Source organism: Corvus cornix, chromosome 2, assembly GCF_000738735.6.
Source record: "Corvus cornix cornix isolate S_Up_H32 chromosome 2, ASM73873v5, whole genome shotgun sequence".
Lineage (NCBI taxonomy): Eukaryota > Metazoa > Chordata > Aves > Passeriformes > Corvidae > Corvus > Corvus cornix.
In genome coordinates this window covers 68,818,564-68,842,425 of record NC_046333.1, presented here as the reverse complement: position 1 = coordinate 68,842,425, position 23,862 = coordinate 68,818,564, and the positions used below count along the sequence as shown (strand labels likewise).

The window sequence follows — 23,862 nt, the reverse complement described above, 5'->3', positions numbered from 1 at the left end:
TGGCTGTGACTCAGGCTCATCCATTCTCCTCCACACTTGGAAAACAGACACCAAGGAAAGCAGTTGGTCTCCTTCTTGTTTTATGAGCAAATTGTAAGAAGATCCAGAAGAAAGCCAGGCTAAGTGCTACAGCAAACAAAAGCAGTCAGGCTGCTCCAGAGGTGGCTGGGCCTGATCAGTATGGGCACTTGTCAGGCCAAAGCCCTTGGCCAGATGTTCCCCACAAGCAGGCCCTACAAATAACATTGGTGAGGCAGAGTTAATCATTCCTGCCACGGGCCTGGGAACGCCTCGACTCTGGGATGCTGAAGGCACCACCACACGGGAGCTGCAGCCCCCAGAGCTGCCCTCACTGTCCCAGCTGCCCAGAGAACAGTTCTCCAGGCAGACCTGGAGCCACAGATGACCCCGTATCCTCTATGTTCTCACAGTCCATGCAGCTTCTGCACCACGGGCAGTGCTGGAGGGGCAGTTCATGGCTTCAAGCCCCACGTGTCTCCGAGGGCTGGGATCTTCGCTCCCTGCAGACACCCCGGGTGCTGCCGTATCTCAGTGCGTCTCCGCCTCTTGGAGAGCACGAAGGCGCTCACAGTACCCCGCTCCCCGCCACGGCCGACGGTGCAGACGAGCACCTGAGCGGCGCTGGGCGCTGCTCTACTCTCGGACACGGCTGGAGAGGGCAGAGCCCTCCAGCCTCGCCTCCTGCTCTCAAGCGGGGACAGCACTATTCCTTCCGGGGCTCCAAGGCGGGAGCAAGAACCAAGAAAACGACCCGATAGGAGGCACCAACACATCCGCTGCGGCCCCTCAGCTCCCGCCGTCGGGTGACCAATCAGAGCCGCGGGGGGCGGGGCCACAGCCCAGGAGCCAAACCCTCCCCGCCCTGCCCTGAGTGACAGCGGCGGCCACCAATCAGAGCACGGGTAGCGGACCGCCCCTCTTCCCGCACGCTCCGGCGCATCCCGGAGTTGGCCGGCCCCGCATTCCGCCCCGGCGGAGGCAGGGAACGGGAGGGGAGGCGGGCCGGTCCCGCATCCCGCCCCGGCGGGGGCAGGGCATGGGAGGGGAGGCGGGCCGGTCCCGCATCCCGCCCCGGCGGGGGCAGGGCATGGGAGGGGAGGCGGGCCGGTCCCGCATCCCGCCCCGGCGGGGGCAGGGCATGGGAGGGGAGGCGGGCCGGTCCCGCATCCCGCCCCGGCGGGGGCAGGGCATGGGAGGGGAGGCGGGGCGGCCTCTCCGTCTCCTTCTCTCCCCGCCGGGCCGGCCTCGCTGTGCGGAATGTTTGGCCGGAGCGCGGGCCGGGCCCTCCGGGCGCTGGTGCTGCTGCAGTTGCAGCCGCCCGCCCGGGCAGTGCCGCTCATGGCCCGGGGACCGGCCGCCTGCTACGGGTAAAATCCACAGCCGCCACCTTCTTCCTTTCCCCAGCTCCCTCCTCCCCTCCCGCGGCTTGGGGAAGAGGATATTTGTCAGACGGGCGGTGGGATGGACAATGTGTTAGCAGAGGGGGTGTGGACTGGATTGGAAGGGCGGGATGACAAGGTGGGGACTCAGGCGGTATCCCGAGGAGCCTGCTCGTGCTTTTCGTGTGCCGCAAGGATCTGTACCAGGAAGGCTCCGCAGCCCCGTCTGGTCACCTGTGCCTGTCACCCTCCCCTCTGGTGGTCCCCGCAAGGCAGGACGTGCCGCTGACCGCCTGCCCCTTTGGCCACCTGCTGCTGGTAAGGGGCTCCCTGGAGGTCGCCGAAGTCGCAAAGAGAACACATGTATCTAATCTGTATCACACTGCTTATTCCGCAGATCCTGTTGAGGAAAACTGACATAGTACCGTAATTTTTTTTCCCCTGCACAGATAAAGACTAGGTCGTATTGTAGCACAGCTGGAACAGAGGTAGTTCCCAGATTAAGTTGCATTCCTACAGAGTACGAGGTGAAGTACAAGATCTGCCCACTCTGCATCTGTGCTGCCTTGGTAAACACAGGCAGTATGTATCCAATGCTCCTCAAAGAGCTATACACCTTGACATTACTAATTCAAAATACCAGGGTGGGTTTTTTGTTTTGTTTTTCTTTACCACATTTTCCAATTCTATCAACCAATGGAAAAAACATTCTTGCTGACAAGCGCACTATGAAGTGATTTCAGGCTCACAGCAATTTGATATTGGGAAGACCAAGTCTGCCTTAGGTGTTGCCAGTTTCTCAGTGCATAAAAAACCCAACTCATTTGTTGTTAGTCCAAAAAGTATTGAAAATACCCTCTGTGTAAAACTCGTGGATTTCAGTGGACTTCACACCGAGGCACAATCCAAGAATGGAAAAGCATCGCAAACTCGGCAATTTTCTCAAGCCCCTGATGTTAATAATTAATCCTAAAAACGTAGAACTATGTGGAAAAAAAATCTGAGTCAGGAAAGCAGAATATGTAACTGTCTATTAAACTGTACATCTCTAACTTGTTTTTAAAAAGGTAACAAAATGTTGATTATTTCTGTTTTGTTAGGAACTGAAAGTGGTTTTGGCAGTTATTATTTATAAAGAAAAAAATCACAAAATTCTTAAAATTCAATGAGAGTGATGTGTTGATATGCTGTGGTGAGAACTATAATAAAATACCTGTTGAAATTAATGACAAACCAAAAGATGGCATATGAAGAATAAAAAAAAACCCTTATAAAGAGAAGAAAGTGAAAGTCAGTATTCATAAAGGAGGTAAGGCAGCAATCTGAGTGCTACATGCAGAATTTGAGTTGTGAGGTGTATAAACCACATCAAATGTGATACACAGACTTCAAGGAGGTTTAGCATTACAGTCAAACTAATAATTTGGATCATATTAGCATAGCAATTCAGCAGAACTCACTGAAGTTATAATGGCATAATGAATTTCTTGCCACAGATTTGCATTTGCACTCCAGTTCTTAAATTGGATCTGCACATAAGGAGCTGATACTATTCTGCACAGTCACAGCTTTTATTCAGGCATGTGGCATGGGTTACATAGACACAAGATTTTATGTAAAATCAAAAATGGCTTTGTGTTGAACAGGGTCTGTGGCTTAACTTCCACTTAGGTATTGGGACACTGCGTTTGCAAGCTATTGTTCATTTTTCTTATGAAAAGGGTTTAAATTAGTGGGATTGTTTTTACCTGTAATCCACCACTTTCAACTCTATACATACTGTAAGTAGTTCAGACTTTATATATTAAAATTGAATTTTTAATGAATTGCCCAATGCATATCATGTAATAGAGATTATTGTTACATCTAAGACTGGAAAACAACATGTCTCTATGCACATGAAATCCACAGTGATTGGATTCATAGGGCAAGAATATTTAGTCTAGAAAAAATGAGGGTTAATCAATAGGTAACCAAATGGGAAGATTTTTATCATATTACCTTTAAATAAAATGTGTTAGGCTGTTGAAAAGATGTTTTGCAACCATTAGGGCACAAATTTGCCTGGGAGAGCAGATGCAATGGTTTATACTGTTAAGAAGATACTTTGAATCTATGCTACTTCTGCTTTCTCATTAGGTGTTTGTATCTAGACCTGTTTCTCAGGTCACTTATCTGCTTACATGTGTCTTGCTTTGTACTGAATATTAGTGTAGGGGTTTAAGTGATGGCCTGTGCAGTTGGTTTCTGTGGTGGTTTTCTAGTAGGTGGATTTATTGCTCATGTGGTATTTTCCAATTAAGCATTATCTCCTAGTGAGATTACACTGACAGAAATATTATTATCACATTCTTCTTCTCTGCTCTCATCTCAGTGCAAAGTGGTTTTCATTGCAGACCCTGTGGTTCATGAGGGACAGCAACAATAGATTGTGGTTTCTCTGGCAGATGAAGAGGCTCAGTTTAGTAACAGCAAGGTGAACACCAGCCATTTCGAAAGTTACGCTGTGACAGAATGAGGTTTCTCCTCTCTGATGTATTTATTTCAATGTTTCTGTAGCCATGTAAAACTGCCTTTATGTTTTCCTGGTTGTACCGTCAAGACATTTTTTTTCCCCCTATCCTTTAGCCTGGGTATGAATGCTACATAGTGGTCACAACTGAATACTTCTCTGCTCCTGAGAAGCTGTTTTTAGTCTTCTGTGCACCCATGAAAGGCAAGCAAGCCATTAAAATCTCACACTACTGTCATTAATATCTAGGAAAAGTAATTATTCTGTATTCCTGGAGTGACTATGTAGTAATGAAAATTAACTGTCTGAATGTTTTCCTATTTCTTTCCTCTTTCCCTATCCCTAGTACTTCAGTAACATCTGCCAAAATCCAGGTGAACGGAGTCCACCTGCATTATCAGCAAACAGGAGAAGGAAGCCATGCAGTTCTTCTGCTTCCAGGAATGCTAGGTTTGGAGATTTTATCTTGTCTTTGTAGAGCAACCACCTCTTTATCCATCTGGTCTCAAGCAAGAATGCATAAAAATATTTTGTAATGCATTCAACACCTGATTATGGAGCGTTTTCATTTAAAAAAAAATTGCTATACTTAAAACAGAAGGGAAAAGGCAGAGTTGTTGCCATCAGTTAACAGTTTTTAGAGGATTTCATTTATCTCACCAGGCACCTTTTATACAATGTCTGGACTTACATAGTGGTCACTTCCACTTTTGGATTTAACTGTGCAAAGGTGGCGTCCAGGACAGGTGGCAAATAGCTACACAAGGTGGAAAATAGCAGAAGGGGGGAAAAATCAGGTCAGCTGTATTTGTTACACAGACTGAATTATGCATTCCTTTTTAGAAGCTGGATGGACTCCAACTGGATTAATAGACATAATGTAACCCTTGCAGTTTATTGTGGAAAAGTCACTGTTAAAACTTTTTTTTTTGCTTGAAGATGTATTTTCACATTTTGTTTATTCAGGGCAACATCATTAAGATTCTCAGTGGCTTTTTGAGATGGACAACAGGTTCTGCTAGCTAAGTGGTGTCTGTCCATCAAAACCACTGTTTTTGATAACAACCTTTTAAAATTAACACAGCCTATTTTTTCTGGGTTCTTGCAGTTCTAAAGGGCCCATCAGACTTACCAACAGTTCATGGCAGGCTGTCAGTAGGACTGTTACTGGGCTCAGAGTTGGACTAATGCTTACTAGAATTGCTGGATAAGATGATAAAATGTCAGGAACTGAAGAGCAGGAAACATTTGTTCTTCTTGGCAGCAACATTTCCAAGTCTTCATGAAGTGGTTCTTTCTTTCAAAGAATTCTCAAGGGGAGGGTGGAAAAAATGAATGCTAGTTGTCCTTCAAGTAGTCATATGTTTCAACCTATTGATTTTAAACAGCTTTTTAAACTGGCAATCCTGTTGCCAGTGCAAACGCTTTAAATAGAAATCATGTATTTCTTCAGTTGTGAACAATATTATTATTGTTGTTGTTGTTTACTGTTGTTATTATGTGTACATTGCTATTGTGCAATTAGCATTATTGCAAACAGTAAAACTTAGGCTTAGTGTCTTTAGCCTTATAAAGTTTATAGTTTAGCGCTTTTGGGCAACATGTGGGAATGAACTTCACATTCTGACCAGTGCATCCTTCTTCCCTTTGTCAGAAAACTGACACTAAGTTTTCAATATTATTTTATGCTACTTACAGTATTAACACACTAATAAGTTTGTTGTGGCAACAAGGTAAGTGCTTTTAGGTCACCAGAATTAGTCTCTAGACTATTTGTAGACTACATTCAAACAAAATAGATATATCTCTTTCTAGCTACAAAAATACTAAGAAAACCAAGAGGACACAGCATTTATATATGCTCTCAGTCTTGTGTAATTTTTAAGTGATAAAAATATAGTATAACAAGCATGCTCATGGCGATGCAGAGGTCACACAAGGCCTCTGTAAGAATATGAGATTAATCAGTTTGTGTTGGCATTTTTCTAACATCCTGATATTTTGCTTCTGACGAGCTGTTAATTGGTTTTGAAAGAGATCATGTCACTATGTAATCAGTTCATCACAGAAGGCTGTATACAGCCTCTTGTATAACTTAGACCTGTTTGTGGTATCTGAGGACAGATTTCTCCAAGTAAACAGAAAGAAAAACATTAAATGCCTTTAAATGGCCCTTTTAATATAGCAATGGATAGCCAATTTTATATTTTAGCACATTAAATTTGAACGAGTTTTACCTAAATAGCATTTAATACTGTTACCACATGACCACAACACAAGACAAACTGCAGTCTTACCTTCCTGCTAGATTACCTTCATTCGTAGACAGCTTAGTGCAATAGATGGGAGTACTTCATTTTTAAATCCTTTGAAGGTCTGAGTCATTAATAGAATAAATGGTTCTGCTTCAGAAAAATTGGCTGTATTTGGCTTATTTTTACATATTAGAAAAATCAAAATATACAATTTTACGCTTCTGTGTCACCACCGTCCCCTCAGCAAACAAAGTATTTAAAGGTCAGCTTTGAGCACCAATATTCTCATAGAGGTGCTTTATCAAATAACAACCGTCTGACATGGTGCTTTTCACTTACAAATTTCTAGCAGAATATTCCTGCCCTTTCAGTTTCACCTGTGATGTCCAGGTAAACAGCAATGACCATACTACTGCTTTAAATCTGTTAAAGATAAATCCCTACTCAGTTTAAGATAATGTATTTAAGCACATGTGAGAGCACTGTTCTTGATAACCTTTCATACCTACCAGAAATGGTTTGCTCTGAACATACTGCAGATGCTTCTAAAGATTTTAGTTGTGATACTTCCTGTCTAAGAGTTGCAATGGATAGTTACAATTAAAGAGTACTTCACTCGCTGTATAATCTCTTATTTGGAATAAAGTTACAAGTTTTCCCCAGTTTCCCTTTAGAGTATGTATACTATGTATGCATTATGGTGGTTAATAAAATTGAAAAATTATAATGTTTCAGGGAGTGGTCAAACTGATTTTGGGCCGCAGCTTAAGTCTATGAATAAGCAACTTTTCACAGTTGTTGCTTGGGATCCTCGAGGATATGGAAAGTCCATTCCTCCATCTCGAGACTTTCCTCCAGATTTCTTTGAGAGGGATGCAAAAGATGCTGTGGATCTTATGCAGGTAAATCTATTATGAGATTTTATTCTTTTATTCTTCCTTTTATTTATTTTTTTTTTTTAAAGCTGTTTTCCTTAAATTTTGAGAAGGACAAAGGTTGTTTCCAGCAGACAGCAGATTATGGAAAGACCATACAAATGAAGGCTTAAAAGTGAGCATATACACACCGTTCCAGAAAATATTTTCTTCTTCCACCTATTCTGCAAGATGCATAAAGGTTCAGCAGTGGGAATGTGGGAATTAATATAAAGCAATATGCTTTTATTCCAAGACCCTACCCTAAGAGGTTTGCAGCCAAGAACTATGTAAGTTTAGGTAAAGTGTGTGTAAAAAACAAAGTCTATGCGAAGTAGCTTAGTTGAAGGGATTGCCATACTGAAAGGCTCATAGAAAATTTTCTATTGAATAGAATCTTGGTGTTATGCCTTGAGCAGCCCATTTAGGAAACATTTGATTCTAAAAATTAATTTGATGCTTTGCATTTTACAGCAGATTACTGAAATCATTGTGAGAAATCAAAGTCTTCCTGTGACCATACCAAATCTTACTAACTAACACAGCAGTTGCAGTTATAAAGAATATGGCCTAAAGCTGTTATTATTTCTCCTTCTTGAAGAATTTTTTATTCAAATCTGTGTTTCTGTGTTCCTCTTTTATTCTGTCCTATAGCTGCTGACACTATTTGCTGGTTTAGTTTTAACTAATACTTTGGCTTTTTTATGTTAAGATGTACAGTCTCTTCAGTCATGTTAAGAGAGTTGGCAGAGCATTAAAATTCAAAAAATATGAGGCAAGATTCAGACAGTCAGTCCAACTGTATTTCTGTAATAAACAATAACCTTGCTGAAAACCCATCTGAAACTGGAAATGTGGCCTTCCTGGTGTATTCTGCACAGTGAACCAAAGTAAGTCTGACAGCAGAATCGGGATTAAGACACAGATTTGCCCTCTAACCATAAAAGCAATCTCTCTGCACTGTAAATCTCCAATGTTTTCTGCTACACTAGCAAAGAAAATAAAGATGCTGCCATGAATAGGTGACAGACTTGCAGTCTAAATGGTTGTAACCCCCTTCTTGTCTCTGTTCAAATACTAATAAATGCAAAATATTAAACAGAGCTTTCCTCAAAGGGAGTGTAACCATGTAGCTTGCAGCCAAACAGGACAGCAGCCTACCAATCTCTAGAGCTGCCAAAGCAAATGAGACATAGCATCCTGTTTTTTTGAAGATGTTTCTCAATATAAGCATGTAATAACAACTTACTAAAACGTTACCAAGCGTGGGTAACTTGCTTCTATTTTAGGATGTTATAAAGGATAGCACAAATCCCAAGGAATCATTCCAACTATGATTTCCAGAATATAATGGTTTACATTCATCATCCTGCCTACAATCAGCCAAAAAACACATCCGTATGGGTGAGCCTCTAGAACCTTTGTTCTAGTCTCCTTCAGATTCTGGTGTCTCTGCTGGAGCTGTGAGTGATGCAAGGTTTCTATGAAATAACAAAAGCTTAAATTCTGCAGAGTATTTAGCACCTTTATGCAGAAGACACTGTTCTGTATCCCTCTTTGTGTTCAGTGAAGGAGTTTGCTTGAAATAGAAGGAGTATAATGCACCTAAGTCCTCTTTGCTATCTTCCACCCCGATGTCTAGCTAGCAAAGTCAATAGCATTAAAACAATTATTAGGAAAATAATTTGTGTTGATATTTAAGAAGTTCTTACTCTTCAAAGCTACTGTCCTAGCAAAAGGATGATCTTGGGCTTCTCTATGTTTTTGTAGATCACCTGTAACTTTTGCTTGTGCTACACTCCCTGTGATGCAGTAAAAACATACATATAGTGCTGAGTGATGTTGTATTGCAGCTCACTGTTGTATGTGGTAATTGGATTGCATTTCACACAGGCCTGCACAGAGAAGGTGACTTCAAAGTAAATTTTGTTCACTCACAGGGTGAAGGCAGCACAAAATCACCCACAGGACTGTGCTGTGCAACCAGCTTTCAGGTTACTGCCCATGTTAGGTTAGCAATCTGTAGTTCAAAATTAAAGTAAGCAAACATGCATACCTTATCCAGCACAGCTGCTGTATCACGTTGTTTTTCTGAAGGCTGCAAAGGATAAATTAAATTTCTCCTGCTAGAAAGGCGTCCTAAGATACCCCAAAGAATTCATCAAGATAAAGGCTAGTGAACAAGAGAAATACTGGAGGCAAATAGATCTCAAATAACCTGTCATGAAGAATAAAAATTTTAATCAGCTATTCCATCCATCAGCCAACTTTGAGCTCCATAATTTGCTATTGTCAGTAGGGGAACAGTAGCAACATCAAAAACTTAACCTCTACAAGCACTGCTGCCAACCCCCAAAACCTGCCAAGACACCAGGAACACTTCAGCAGCACAATAATGAAAGTTGGACACAGATTAACTACCTCTTCAGCAGACCAGGACCAACTTCTGATCGGCTGCAAAAATTCAAAGTTTCCTTTTCTTGCTATCAGCTCTTACACTACACGTCCCTTTCTTTCCCCTACCTTATTTCTTTTCTGTTTAGTAATTACAGCTTTGCAGAGTGAAATCTAAAATTGGTCAACACTACAGTGAGCAGAATACCAAGGATGAAGCCAAAAACTTAATAGGGATAGAAGTCTGCTAAATATCGAGTTGATCAGTAAAGTTATGCCTCACTTGAGCATCAAGTTTACAAGCACAGTAGAAACATCTTTTTCTCTCTCTGTAGTTGTTTCTCATTACCTGCATTTTTCCTTTCTTCTGTCACAACAAAGCAGGCCTGGACTTCCAACACCACCAAATACCAAAGCAATTCATTCAACTAACTTGCTCTTTTCCCTCCAAAAGTAAAATATCCTCCTTAATTACATCTAAAAGTCTGTAATTTCTGCAGAACAAAAGCAAAAAACCCTGTGAAATATATTTTCTTGTGAATGAGTTCACAAACCAAAGTTTCTGTATGCAAAACTGCAAGGATTGCCTAACCATTGAATATCATTCCTCTACAACCTTCAGATGCATTTTCTCATGAGTGCCTTTACCTTCCCCACTCTTTCCCCACAGAAAACATAACATAACACACACAAAATCCTCTCTCCTGTGACTGCCAGTACTCCCTACCACATATAGTCATTTATGAGGAAACAAGAGTTTCAAGTTGTAGTAGAAAGCATTATCACAGAATCACAGAGTAAGCTGAGTTGGAAGGCACCCATCAGGATCATTGAGTCCAACTCCTGGCCCTGCACAGGACACTCCAAGAGTCACACCATGTGCCTGAGAGCATTGTCCAAATGCTTCTTGGACTTTGTGAGGCTCAATGCTGTGACCACTTCCCTGGGGAGCCTGTTCCAGTGCCCAGCCACCCTCTGGGTGAAAACCTTTTCCTGATATCCAACCTAAACCTCCCCCAACTCAGCTTTGTGCCATTCCCTTGGGTCCTGTCAGTGGTCAGAATTAATTAAGGTCTTGGTTGTCATATTTTTTGCCCTATGCTTTCCTTTTCAAGGAGGAATTTCATTATTAATATTTTGAATTGCAACTCACCATGAAGTAACATTTAAAATATACACTTAAAAGCTTCAGAAAATGTAAATTAGCAACAAAAAATTGATACAATCCTTTAGAAAATACTTTAAGTATTTTTTGGTTGTTACAGAGCACATTTTTTTTTTTAGCTCAGCTAGTATCAGTAAATCAGATAGCTGGTTTCCATTTTTCAAGTCTTAAACTTTTCTTTTTCTTAAGTTTAGCCTAATCTTGGATTGCATACCATCCACCCTGTGATAGTCTTTGCCCACCTCGCACCAAGAGAATCCACAGATTCTTCATATCATCAGCCTCTCTGAAAAGGTCTTTACCCTCCATTTTCAATCAATTTTTCTTTTTTTTGGAGGGCTTTTTAAAATGCAGCAAGAATCTAATAGGACTACTGCCTGTTTCATTAAAGAGTTATAGAAAATTGAAATGGCAGGAGTAATTTCTTGTTTTCTAAATATTTGACCTGGTTTTTAGTATTTTTATGTATAGCAAGAAAATTATATCTTCTTATGAAAGCTAACTATAGTTCAGCTGTGTGTGTTGTGCCTAAAACTGTACAGTTAATTTTCAAGAAATATTTAATGTTTGGTTGTAAAACCAGCTGGTGATTTGCATGTAACTTTCTTGTATGAATCAAGGCACTAAAGTTTAAGAAGTTCTCCTTGCTGGGGTGGAGTGATGGTGGAATTACAGCGCTCATTGCAGCTGCAAAGTACCCAAATCTTATCCACAAGTTGGTTGTCTGGGGAGCAAATGCCAGCGTTACTCAAGAGGATGTGAGAATTTACAATGGTATGTACAAACTGCATGTTGTATTCTAAATGAATTATTTTAATTTCTAGTTGACCCAAGAATCTTAGTCATGCAACAGCTAAGTGGAGACAGAGCTGAGGACATAACAAACCTAAAGAGACAGGACACAAAATTCACTACGTTGCGAGGTATAGGGATAGATTAAATTTATAGTGAGAAACTCTCCAACAGTTACTCTAGGGGCAATATAACAGATTTTTTGACAAGCCCTTACCAACTTACCCTGATGAAAAGCAGAAGTTATAATAGATTATCAGTAGTTTTCAGAAAGTCAAATTTTTGTTGTTATAACAAATTCCTAAAAATAAATTCCAAATAATACTATCAAACCCCAGGTTTGATTTGTTACCTCATATCTTGCACAACCTTTTTTAAACCAGGTCCACAGATAATCACTGGGCTAGTTCTTAACAGCTTTTGCTTCTAGAACCTATATAATATAGACAGCAAGAAAGCAATTTCATAACTTACTGTTTAAATTCAGGAAGCAAATGAATAATTCAAGTAAATGTCCCAAGATGTCTTTACCATTTGCATTCCTTTAGTTAATTATTATCATTAGAAAACCTTTGCAAAGTAAAGAAACATAGGATTTCTGATCCTTATTCCACTCATGTGAAATAGAATCTGAGATCGCTTCTCGCTATAAAGAAAAATAAGAAGGAATGGCTGGTGTACTCAGAAAGGGACCATCTTTCCTTTTGAACGTAGAAATGAAAAGAGTTAACTGTGTAGGCTCTCAACAAATGTAACCTGGTATAGTTCATTTTAGTGACTGGAGTTTGATTTATACCAGCTGTGAAATGCGTCTGGCTTCAGCAAAATTACAAGTGTAGGTATTGCCCATCTGTATTTACCTCACCTATACTAACACTAAAAGTGGTAGGAGTAGTAATATATTTTTTAGTTCAGAAAACAAAATGCTTTCTTTCTCTACATGTTTTTATATTTATTAAATTTTTATTGTACATATATGAAATGCACATCTCCTCCCTGCACTACAGGCTAAAATGTAAAAGAAAAATTTTAAAAAACCCTAAAAAAAACGACAAAAAGAAGTCCTGTTTACATGGAACACCCACTGCAATGTTGGCCTTTGTCCTCTTTGTGGATTGTTGCTTTCAACATCTCTCCCTGGCTGATAGAGTTGAGAGTAGCAGCACAAGTCTTCTACAACTGGCTCATCAGTGCACCTCAGCTGCAGAGTTTCGCAGGAGTGACATGTGTTGATTTGGTCCTTTCAACGTTGGCTTCTCCCTTCTCTTTTTAAGTTAATGCAAGCCCCATGGATAAAACAGTAGATTCTATAAAGGAAACAGTTGTTCAGTAGCACCTAGCCTGGGGTGAACAGACTCATTTTCAATTAGATGCTGTTATAAAACACTTTCAGTCACTGCTACCTTTGTCATTTGGCTGGACAGGTTCTCTTTGTTAATTAACACCTCACTCCTTTCTTCCCTTAATTCCCTTTTGAAACCAGTTAAAACCTTTGCTAGTGGCAGATATTGCTGTTTGATGATTCAGTACTGTCCTGTTCTCTGCGATGCCAACTTTGTTTCAGACTTTATCAGCACAAAGCTGTACAGCTGAAATATAGTTTAGTGAAAATAACCCTTTTGGATACGTAGTTTGTGAGCAGTACTGAAAATTTTAGAGGGAAATAAATAGAAGACTCTGATAAATAAATAACTAAAATGTCAAATTATTTGTACAGCTTTAGCCAGCCTGCCATGAGTCACAGGACTCTACTAAGTGGAGTCACTTGTTTTTGTGTAAAACTATGGCAAATATACCATGATGTCAGCCTGCTGGAATGTCTTAGTAAGAGCTTCCTTCCTCTGAGAGCTGGTAGGAGCCATGGAAGAACTTCCATCCATGAGTCAATGCAAAAGGCTAAAGGATATAAAAAAGAACTGCCATGTCTAGCAGTCTGTTATGAAACATTCCCATTTTTATATACAAAGTACCCCTTGAACTTCTCCTGTGAAAGTATTCCAAAAAGTTGTAAAACTTCTGATGGTTCTGAGTCCTTGGGTTATTAATTTTTTTCCTGTTGTTCCTTGTGACCATAATGACAAGATGTTCCTCTACAACTCAGAAGACCACAGCAGAGATTGCACAACTGTCTTTTTTATACCCTTTCTGTACTATGAATTATTTAAAATACTCATTGCAGTTTCAAGTTTGAAATACATATTTGCAGTCTGGTTTGAAAACTTCCCTATATTAGGAGTGGGTTTTTATCTTGTTGCTGGAAAGGACATAACATATTTCAATTTTATTTTATGTAGGCATCCGAGATGTTTCAAAATGGAGTGAAAAGGTCAAGAAACCACTGGAAGAGCTGTATGGACACAAGTACTTCGCAGAAACCTGTGAGGCTTGGGTAGATGGAATATCACGCTTTGCTGACAATTCAGATGGTAAGGCTTTCACAGCATTGAGCTGAGGCAATTAGAATAGCAGGCAGTCCTGGATAAAAAAATCTAACTACTTCTAGCAGCAGTAAAGGAAGGACTCTGCATATGGCATTAGAAGCTGGGTGTGACTCACACTCAGGAGTAATACAATTACTCTGTAGATGGCTCACAGAACCAGAAAGGTGCAGTAGAAAAACATTTATGGAAAACATTAGCAGTTGAGGCTCTCCTCTTGTTCCACCACAAAACTGCATTATTAAGTCATTGCTTTTGTGCAGGCTAAACAGAAAGGATTCTGCTCAGGCAGAATGTTTTTCTCCTCTTCTGTCTCTGTGTACAAGGATTCTCTCTTGGTGACATAGTTAAGATGTACCAAAAGTAAGGCATGCTCTTTCCAGTTTTTGCAAAAGGGAGCTGAAAAACTCTTTCAAACCTAGTATGGTGTGAGTTAAAAAAGAAGGGACTTCAGATTTTGAGAACTCAGAACTTAAAAAAAGCATTTTAAAGACACTATTGAAACAGCTCAGGTGTTTAAAAATAATTTTAAAAATTGTAAACTAGACAATATAATTCTTTATCCCTGAAGATTTTTGCAATTACTCTACATAGACCTTTTCAGCCAAGGATATTATGAATAATAATCAGTGGTTCTATTTTAATTCAGAGGAAATTTGCTTTTAATTTGCCTAAAGCAGTAATGTATAATGCAGAAAAAAGGAGTTTGTAACTCTTATACACATTTTCCTGTAGCTCCCATAATGAAAGATAGGTGATGTGCATTAACAGGCAGCAGGTACTACAACGAAAACGTTCCTTCATGTCATATTTTTTCCATAATTTTTTTGTATAGGATCAATGCAGCACTAGGATTTCTCCCAGTAAAGTGATGTAACAAATTATGTCCCAATTTTATTTTACCCTTTCTGGAATGCTTCTCCTTAAATTTTTTTTTTTTTTTTTTTTTTTTTTTTTTGGATATGCAAAGCCCAGTCTGGTGAATCTGTGGCTGTGACATCCTTTCACTGCCTGCACGTGCCTCAGACACTATGAGATTAAGTGGCTGTGAAAAAGAAGCCACCTAGAAACATGTAACAAGGAGCTGAATTACCTAGATGCTGAAACTGGGTCAGATATTGGAAGAAGCCTAATGTTTGCTACAAGAGATGAGCAGCTATCAGACTGCAGGTTCTTTTGCTGGGAAAAACCCGTTTTCCAACTTAGATTACAAACAGGCCACCTTGCAATTAAAGTCAAGACATTGCAACAAAGGCGCAGATACAGCAGATATAAGGAAAGGTGTTAATAAAACCCATCAGAGATAAAAGGAGGACAGCAAAGCCAATGTTGGTCAAAAACTCAAGCTGTTTTTAAAACTAGATTATTTTCCCTGAATGAGACAGCTTTTAGTGTGAAATACGATAAGAAATGACCTTTTAGAAGGAGCTAACACTTAAGGAAACTGAGTAAGTTACATAAAGTCTCAACAGCCAAGATTTTTCTTGCTGTTCTGTGCTTTTAGAGTAAATACAATTTAGTGGTTATGTTACAAAACAGTTTTAGGACTGAAAACTAGGAAATAATAGTTTGACTGCCAACTATCTCCCTAGATAAATAACCTCAATTTACTTGGTACTTGGTTCTGAAAAACAGTCAACATTTCTGCAGGTGTTAGAGGACTATGGGTAAAATGTTCTAAATGTAAATATTTCACTAGTTGTACTGCAAACAAAGGCTACATAAATAACCAAGCAATTGGTAAAACTCAAACAGCCTCTGACTTTAGAGCTAAGGAAAGCGTGCATGGATGAGCATTAATCTTACAGCTGTTGGTAGCTGCAAGGTGACAACTACAAATAGACAAAGTTATCTCAAAGAAAAATGGGACATAAAGCTCATCAAGGATGTTTTGCCCAAAGATTCCCTTGCAAGAACATGGGAAGAAGTTAGGCAACGAGTTTAGAAACTGTGTTACTAAGGGATGAGGGAAAAAAGGGGAGAAAATTCAGAGAAGTCTTTAAACAAAAGCATTAAAATTACTTCTTATGAGATTAATGACTAGTAAGCATAAAATTATGAATGGGCAGGAAAAATAGCCTTTGAATAGTTTTAGTGCAATTCCTATCAAATTGTTATGCATTTGTATTGGGTTTGCATGGCTAGGTTTTGGTACTGGGGGGTTGCAGGGTGCCTAGAAGCTTCCCCTGTGTCCAGCAGAGCTAATGCCAGCCTGCTCCAAGACGGACATGCCACTGGCCAAGGCCGAGCCAATCAGTGATGGCAGTAACACCGGTGTGAAAACATATTTAAGAAGGAAAGAAAAGTTACTATGCAGACATTACTGCAGCCAGAGAAGAGCAGAGTGAGAATGTGTGAGAGGAGCAACTAAGCAGCCACCAAGGTCACTGAAGAAGGAGGGGGAGGAGTGCTCCAGAGCAGAGGTTCCCCTGCAGCCCGTGGTGCAGTCCCTGGTGAGGCAGCTGTGCCTCTGCAGCCCATGGAGGTCCACAGAGATGCAGAGATCCACCCACAGCCCATGGAGGAGCCCATACCAGAGCAGATGTATGCCCGAGGGTTTCTGTACCTGTGGGAGGCCTGTGCTGGAGCAGGCTCCTGCTGGGACCTGCAGACCCATGGAGAGAGGAGCTCACAGTAGGGCAGTTTTCCTGGTAGGACTTGTGACCCAGTGGGGGACTCATGCTGGAGCAGGCTGTACCTGAAGGACTGCACCCCATGGAAAGGTGACCCATGTTGCAGCATTTTGTGGGGAACCATTGCTTGTGGAGTGGACTCATGTTGGAGAAGTTAGTGGAGAACTGTTTCCTGTGGGAGGGACCCCACGCTGGAGCAGTGGAAGGACTCCCTGAGAAGCAGCAGGAACAACCTGTGATGAACTGACCATAACCCCCACTCCCCATCTCCCTGCACCACAGGGCACAGGAGGTAGAACCCAGGAAGAAGCTTCTAAGATTTATTTTACTTCTCATTATCCTACTCTGATCTTGTTAGTAACAAATTCAATTAATATCCCCAAATTGAGTCTGTTTTTCCCACGATGGTATTTGGTGAGTGCTCTCTCCTGGTCCTATCCTTATAACTCAGGAACCCTTTGTTTTGTTTTCTCTTCCCTGTCCACATGTAGAGGGGAGTGATGGAGAGGCTTAGGTGGGTGCTTGGCACTCAGCCAGGGTCAATTCATTAGAGCATTGCAGACAGCAAAGGGCCTGGGAGGTGCAACAGGTATCAGTACAGCCTAAGTTAATTTGTTAAAAAAAAGTAGCAAATCGTGTAACGTGACAACCACTGTAACAAAATGCAGCTTAACCTGAGGGCCATAGGACTCTAAAGCTGAAAAGAACAAAGCTGGGAAGGAGATTCATGTATCAGCTTTGAAGAGTCAAAGAGAGGCTGGGGGAAATGCAGAACAGAAGTACTTCATTCTCTCTATCCTTTTGTCCTATTATCCATTAATGCAGCCAATAGCAGTGAAGTAACATTTTGGAGTAAGAAATGTTAATTATAGTCCTGCTTACATACTTCTGTAGATTAATCACACACTATCCACAAGGAGAGGCAGTAGCTAGAACCCAGTGGAGTTCAGAGTCCTTTACGGAAGCAGTTTCATCTGTCATACAATTTTGAAGTAAAGTGTAACCTTCATTTGTTTTCTCCCTAGGTAATATCTGCCAACAGTTGCTGCCAGATATTAAATGTCCCACATTTATAATTCATGGTGAGAAAGACCCTTTGGTCCCACAAGCTCATGCAGAATACATTCATAAGCACATCAAAGGCTCTCGGTAAGTTAAATGATGGAGTTTTTATATACCATTTTTGGAGAAATGAAGCAGTTCAAACAGTGTTTGGGAAAAAAAAAAAAAAAAAAAAAAAGGTATTTGGGCAAGTTGTCTCTGCCACACAGAGAGCTATTCTAAACTTCCCTAGAATATTACAGTGCAAACAGGGTAGCTGGGCCTTTCTTGCAATACAAAGAGTACAGTATTTTAATAAGTTCCTTCCTAAAGCCCTCTGAAATGAAGTTCATTTTCCTCTTTTCACTCCACAAACAGAACCACTACTCCCTAAGATTTATCGAAGCAAGCAAACTTGTTTTTATGACCATTGCATTCCTTTTGCTGTAAGAGACCTCATTTCTGTCCCATTCAGTTCAACAGAGAATTTAGATGCTATGAATGGAGAGAGATTCCCAGTTATTAAAGAGAGAAGCACAGTTTACTTCTGTCTGCTCTGCCCTACTGATGTGAAGAACAACCTCAGAGATTCTGTTTCCACCTGTCCCGTGAATTTTCAGTGTTTTTAGGAAAAGCAGAATGAGAAAAAGATGTACAGCTGTGCTCAGAAATATTACTATATAAACAAGAAAAATATCAGGGCACCATCTGCTTCATGTGTGATGTGATTTAACCCCAGATGACAACTCAGTACCATTCACTCCCCCACTCATGGGATCAGGGACAGAATCAGATGAATAATAATGAAAAAACCCCTCATGGGTTGAGATAAAGACAGTTTAATAGGTAAAGCAAAAGCCACGCATGCAAGCAAAGCAAAACAAGGACTTAACTCACTGCTCCCACAGGCAGACAGGCATTCAGCCATTCCCAGGAATGCCAGGCTCCATCACACATAGCAGTTACTTGGGAAGACAAATGTCATCCTTCCAAACATCCCCCTTCCTTCTTTCCCCGGCTCAGTATGCTCAGCATGATGCCATATGGTATGGAATATTCCTTTGGTCAGTTGAGGTCAGCTGTCCCAGCTGTGGCCCCTCCAAACTCCTTGAGCACCCCCAGCCTCCTCCCTAGTGGGGCAGTACGAGAAGCACAGGCGGCCTTGATGCTGTGCAAGCGCAGCTCAGCAATAACAGAAACATCTATTATCAACACTGTTTTCAGCACAAACCCAAAACACGGCCCCATAATAGCTACTGTGAAGAAAATTGACTCTATCCCAGCCAAAACTAGCACAACTTGAAAATTCCAGAAATGCTTCCTATAAAAAGCTGGGATTTTACCAGCTGAATTCTCCTCATAAATTTGCACACAAATGCAAGCGTTCTATTACTACTTAATAGCAGACTGTGATGATTAGCACTGGAGAACAGAAGTAGTGAGGGGGGAAAAAAAAGCAACACGTTTTTATGAATACAAAGTGTAGGGAACTGTTTCACTGGTGTTATCTCACTGCAAAAATGAATGATATTATCTCAAAGCCAGGCACACTGATCATAGTAATGCATGCTGCCGCAGGAAAGATGAGAACAAGAGATCTTCCTAACAATCACATGCAGGTGTTTTATTTCATGTCTGCTGGTTCCTTACTCCTACATGCCCTGCTCAGAACACCTATCATCCTGCTTGGTTTCACTGCGCTCCAAAATACTCCAGATGCTGACTAAGGCAAATTATCCCAAAAAACTAGACAAGGATCTGATAGCTTCTCTTTGGAAGACAAGTCAAAGAGGAAACACTGTTAGAAATTGCCATCCAATAAAGTGTAAAACAGTGATTCTTTGCATGTCTTTGTGCTGAAGTGCTCCCCTGTATGCATATTTGTCAGAAAAGAAACCAGATTAATGGTGTTCTCAGAAAATAACACTTGGGTACATGGTCCCATTCTTCCCTGGTTGTATTGGAATTGACATTTTCCATTGTGAAGTAGAAGGAAAAAGCTTAAAATTTACTTTCAGTAACACATGCTTCTACCATCAGCTTTTCTTGCCCTGATTTTTATCTAGAAGTAAAGTAGAAAAAGCTTCTTCTGATTATAGTGCAGGTACATTGCTTGTTTCTCTCATGGTGGAAGACTGTGCCATCATTCTGCATTTGCATGGTATGGCTGGAATTTGGTGGCATTACCAGCAGTAGGAAATAGCATACACAGCACTATAGGTTTGTGCATCTGTGTGCTGCTTAGTCTTTGAAGAAACAGACTTAATAAAATTCAGACAATTCACTAGAAAAGCTGGGTATGTTCACATGCTGCTGCTCTTTTCCCAAAACAAAACAGCACTTGTCACCACCAAAAGAAGGTCAGTCCCTCTTGTTATAGTGGTACTTTGACATGAAGGCAACAAAGTATCAGTCAGAATGGTTTTAGCTCTGTTGAAACTGCTTAGTATATGGTAGCACAAACCAATTTAAAGAATTTCCCACCCCCATATAAAGAAGTGTACATTCTTGATGTATAAAGTTTGTCTCAGATAGAAAGCAAAAGCGAGTGGAATTTTAGGCATGTCAAACTCATATTCGTATTACAAAGATTTAACCTTATTCACAGGTACTACTTCTAAGCTTTTGGTATAGCCAGAGAAGTTCTGACTTCCCTTCTTATTTTAATGGATCAATGGTTTTAGTTTTGGATTGTCTTTTTGCAAAAAGATGAGACAAAGTACAAATAATAACCAAGTTTGGGTCATGACAAGGACTCTGCATTTCACTGCCCAGCACAACTACTGTTCTCTGAAAGAGGCAAAAGTGCTCAGGTACTTTACATACCTTTCAAAGATGCATCTTACATAAGTTTTGGAATCTTATCTTCTGTGTAGATCACCAGAAAGGTTTCTAGAAACTGGGTCTAGGACAAAAATTTCTTTTAGCCATATTTTATCCTCCCCAAAGTGGGACAAGTAGTATGGTTATTGCTTCAACTGTTGCTGTGGTTCACATTCTGAACCACATGTAGAGGGACAGTACTTAAAATAAGAGTTACTACAGTTACTTACTGGGTAACCAAGAGCAAGGAAAATGCAACAAGTATTTGAATTACCTGTACTCACAGAATAAAATGTATAATCAGTGTTTGATTTTTCTCCTCTTTTAAGGCTGCTTCTGATGCCAGAAGGAAAGCATAATTTACACCTGCGTTTTGCGGAGGACTTCAACAGAGAAGTGGAAAATTTCCTACGCTGACTTGGACTGTAAAACACGTCAGAGGTGCTTGGCCTTTGCCTTGTTTAGGAATATAAGCTGGCTTTCCATTTTCAATGAAGTTATAGGTAGGTTTGAGTCCTGTAAGAAAAAACATTAAACATGTTTGCATGAGAAGGATATGTCTTAAGAACACGTAAGCCTCAGTGATCAGAGCATACCACTGTACTGCAAGACTTCTGATGTGTCCTTAAGCTTACTTGTTGCCACGCAGGCTGAACAGTTGTTCTTTGTCCAATAGAGGTGTTAAGAAAGACAGAAAACATGATCTAGAATGCATGCCTTTATGAGCTCTTAATATTAAAGGACAAAAAACATTGTAAGAATTAGGATTCAGATGTGTTACATTGAGAAACCGGCCAAAGTCACAAATGCTGAGAGGATAATTGGGTACATAATTTCTAGAAAACATGCTTCACCACCACTATCAGAAGTCATTCAGATGCATGCCTGCTTTACAGAAGTTCCTTTGATACCAGAGGGCTTAAGCCTCATCCTCCTCTCCTTCCTCTTCAAACTCGCCCTGCTCATCAGCAGTGGCATCCTGGTATTGCTGGTATTCAGAGACCAGGTCGTTCATGTTGCTCTCGGCCTCCGTGAACTCCATTTCATCCATGCCCTCGCCGGTGTACCAGTGCAAGAAAGCCTTGCGCCGGAACATGGCCGTGAACTGCTCCGAGATCCTCTTGAAGAGCTCCTGGATGGCCGTGCTGTTGCCGATGAAGGTGGCGGACATCTTGAGGCCGCGCGGGGGGATGTCGCAGACTGCCGTCTTCACGTTGTTGGGGATCCACTCCACAAAGTAGCTGCTGTTCTTGTTCTGCACGTTGAGCATCTGCTCGTCCACCTCCTTCATGGACATGCGGCCCCGGAAGATGGCGGCCACCGTCAGGTAGCGGCCGTGGCGGGGGTCACAGGCGGCCATCATGTTCTTGGAGTCGAACATCTGCTGCGTCAGCTCGGGCACCGTCAGGGCGCGGTACTGCTGGCTGCCCGCGGCTGGTCAGCGGGGCGAAGCCCGGCATGAAGAAGTGCAGCCGCGGGAAAGGCACCATGTTGACCGCCAGCTTGCGCAGGTCGGCGTTCAGCTGGCCGGGGAAGCGAAGGCAGGTGGTCACGCCGCTCATGGTGGCCGACACCAGGTGGTTGAGGTCTCCGTACGTGGGAGTGGTCAGCTTCAGGGTGCGGAAGCAAATGTCATACAGGGCCTCGTTGTCAATGCAGTAGGTCTCGTCTGTGTTTCTCCACCAGCTGGTGCACAGAGAGGGTGGCATTGTAGGGCTCCACCACCGTGTCCGACACCTTGGGCGAGGGCATGACGCTGAAGGTGTTCATGATGCGGTCGGGGTACTCCTCCCGGATCTTGCTGATCAGGAGGGTGCCCATGCCGGAGCCCGTGCCTCCGCCCAGCGAGTGGGTCAGCTGGAAGCCCTGGAGGCAGTCACAGCTCTCCGACTCCTTCCTCACCACATCCAGCACAGAGTCCACCAGCTCAGCGCCTTCCGTGTAGTGCCCCTTGGCCCAGTTGTTGCCAGCCCCGCTCTGACCTAAGGGCAGACCAGAAGCCAGGTGCCACATTAGCGCCCCAGGCACGAACAGAGAGGATGCCACTGCCCCTTCCCTAGGGCTCCTCCCCTCACTTCCATCCCCACTCTGCTGTGGGGATTCAGGTTCCCCAAGGTCACTCGCATGCTCGCTCCAAGTCTTTCCTGTGTGTGGAGTTCCCGCTCTGGAACTCCTCCATCCCGCAGTCACTCACCAAAGACAAAGTTGTCGGGACGGAAGATCTGTCCAAAGGGGCCAGAGCGCACGGAGTCCATGGTGCCAGGTTCCAGGTCCACGAGGATGGCACGGGGGACATACTTGTTACCTGTGGGAGGAACCAGCACCGGCATTACAGCCTCGCAGTCGGCAGCCAGCATCACAGGAGCCCTGCTGTGCTCCCATCCACCTCCCTGCATTTCTCTGGAGAGGCACTGTCACAATCAAGACTACCATGTTATCAGAGCCTTTCTGAGAACAAAGGTCTCTTAGAGGAGTCACTGGCAGATGACAGCTCTTGTTCAGGGATTTTTCTAGCCTCCTTGAACTGAGCCTGCCTCATTTATTTAAGGACATCTGAGGAAGCAGACACTTACCGGCAGCTTCATTGTAGTAGACATTGATCCTTTCCAGCTGCAGCTCACTGTCCCCATGGTAGCTGCCCGTGGGATCAATGCCATGCTCATCGCTGATGACCTCCCAGAACTAGAGGAAATTTTTGAAAAACGGCAATTAGCCAGTTCCAGTGGAAACAGCTGGCCAGTGCCAATCACACACCCCCAGCGCAGCCCATGCATTCCACGGCCCTGACCACTCCCTTGCATGGCAGAGCAGCTGCTGGGTGGGAAGGTGAGTCAGTGCACAAGGGCTTCGCTGACCACAGCAGCTGAACTAGCAGGGGGCAGACGAGCAGCCAGAGCACTGAAGTGCAAGTTAATTCCTTTGTAGCTTGTATCCAAAGGGTGACCACCTCTGGCTATGTCAATTTGGTGTCCTCCCATTGTCTAGCACTGGCTTAAGACCCTTTAGTCACTACAAGATGGTAACACCTGCACACGTTCGGTGGTGACGGGTAATCCGTGGCACTAAAGCACCTCCCGTTCCCTCCGCCCTCGGGAGCCGGCGCCGTGGCCACAGAGGGGCGAGGCAGCGGGAGATGGCCGCGGCTGCCTGCAGGAAGGCTGGGCACGCCGGACGGGAGCGCGGGCATATCCCTGCCCCGCGGCAGCTCAGACCAGCAGGGCCGAGAGGCACAGGGGCAGGAGCCACGGCGCCTCAGCAAACCCCGGGTCGCTTTTCATTTCGGGACGGAGCTGCGTGCCACCCGCAGGAGCGCCCCGCTGCCCGCGCCCGTCCGTACCTTGGCGCCGATCTGGTTGCCGCACTGCCCGGCCTGGATGTGCACGATCTCACGCATGGTGCCGGTGTCCGAAGCCGCCCCTACTGCCGCCGCCGCCGCCTCCTTCGCCGTCCGCACTCGCAGCTGCGGCGGCCGCGCCCCTCGCTGTCCCTTAAATC

At 42.8% G+C, this 23,862-nt stretch overlaps 1 protein-coding gene and 1 pseudogene across 2 annotated transcripts; one reads left to right on the top strand and one right to left on the bottom strand.

The window, feature by feature from the left end:
* Positions 1-1,218: 1,218 nt before the first annotated feature.
* On the top strand, positions 1,219-21,120 carry BPHL (biphenyl hydrolase like). Its single transcript, XM_039549008.1, has 7 exons — positions 1,219-1,388; positions 4,259-4,362; positions 6,903-7,069; positions 11,261-11,414; positions 13,727-13,858; positions 17,529-17,652; positions 20,697-21,120. The coding sequence occupies exons 1-7, from the start codon at positions 1,279-1,281 to the stop codon at positions 20,782-20,784; spliced, it is 879 nt and encodes a 292-aa protein (XP_039404942.1). The 5' UTR covers positions 1,219-1,278; the 3' UTR covers positions 20,785-21,120.
* Positions 21,071-23,829, bottom strand: LOC120409683 (annotated as a pseudogene). Its single transcript, XR_005601430.1, has 4 exons — positions 23,705-23,829; positions 22,941-23,049; positions 22,562-22,672; positions 21,071-22,349 (listed from the first exon to the last, which is right to left on the bottom strand). The product of XR_005601430.1 is annotated as a tubulin beta-1 chain-like (transcript).
* Between the last annotated feature and the right edge of the window lie 33 nt (positions 23,830-23,862).

Bases quoted from the DNA above. Each gene is read 5' to 3' on its own strand.
- BPHL (XM_039549008.1), top strand. From the start codon at position 1,279: ATGTTTGGCCGGAGCGCGGGCCGGGCCCTCCGGGCGCTGGTGCTGCTG. The intron at 4,363-6,902 runs GTTTGGAGATTT...ATAATGTTTCAG, and splicing joins TCTGCTTCCAGGAATGCTAG to GGAGTGGTCAAACTGATTTT. The intron at 11,415-13,726 runs GTATGTACAAAC...TATTTTATGTAG, and splicing joins GGATGTGAGAATTTACAATG to GCATCCGAGATGTTTCAAAA.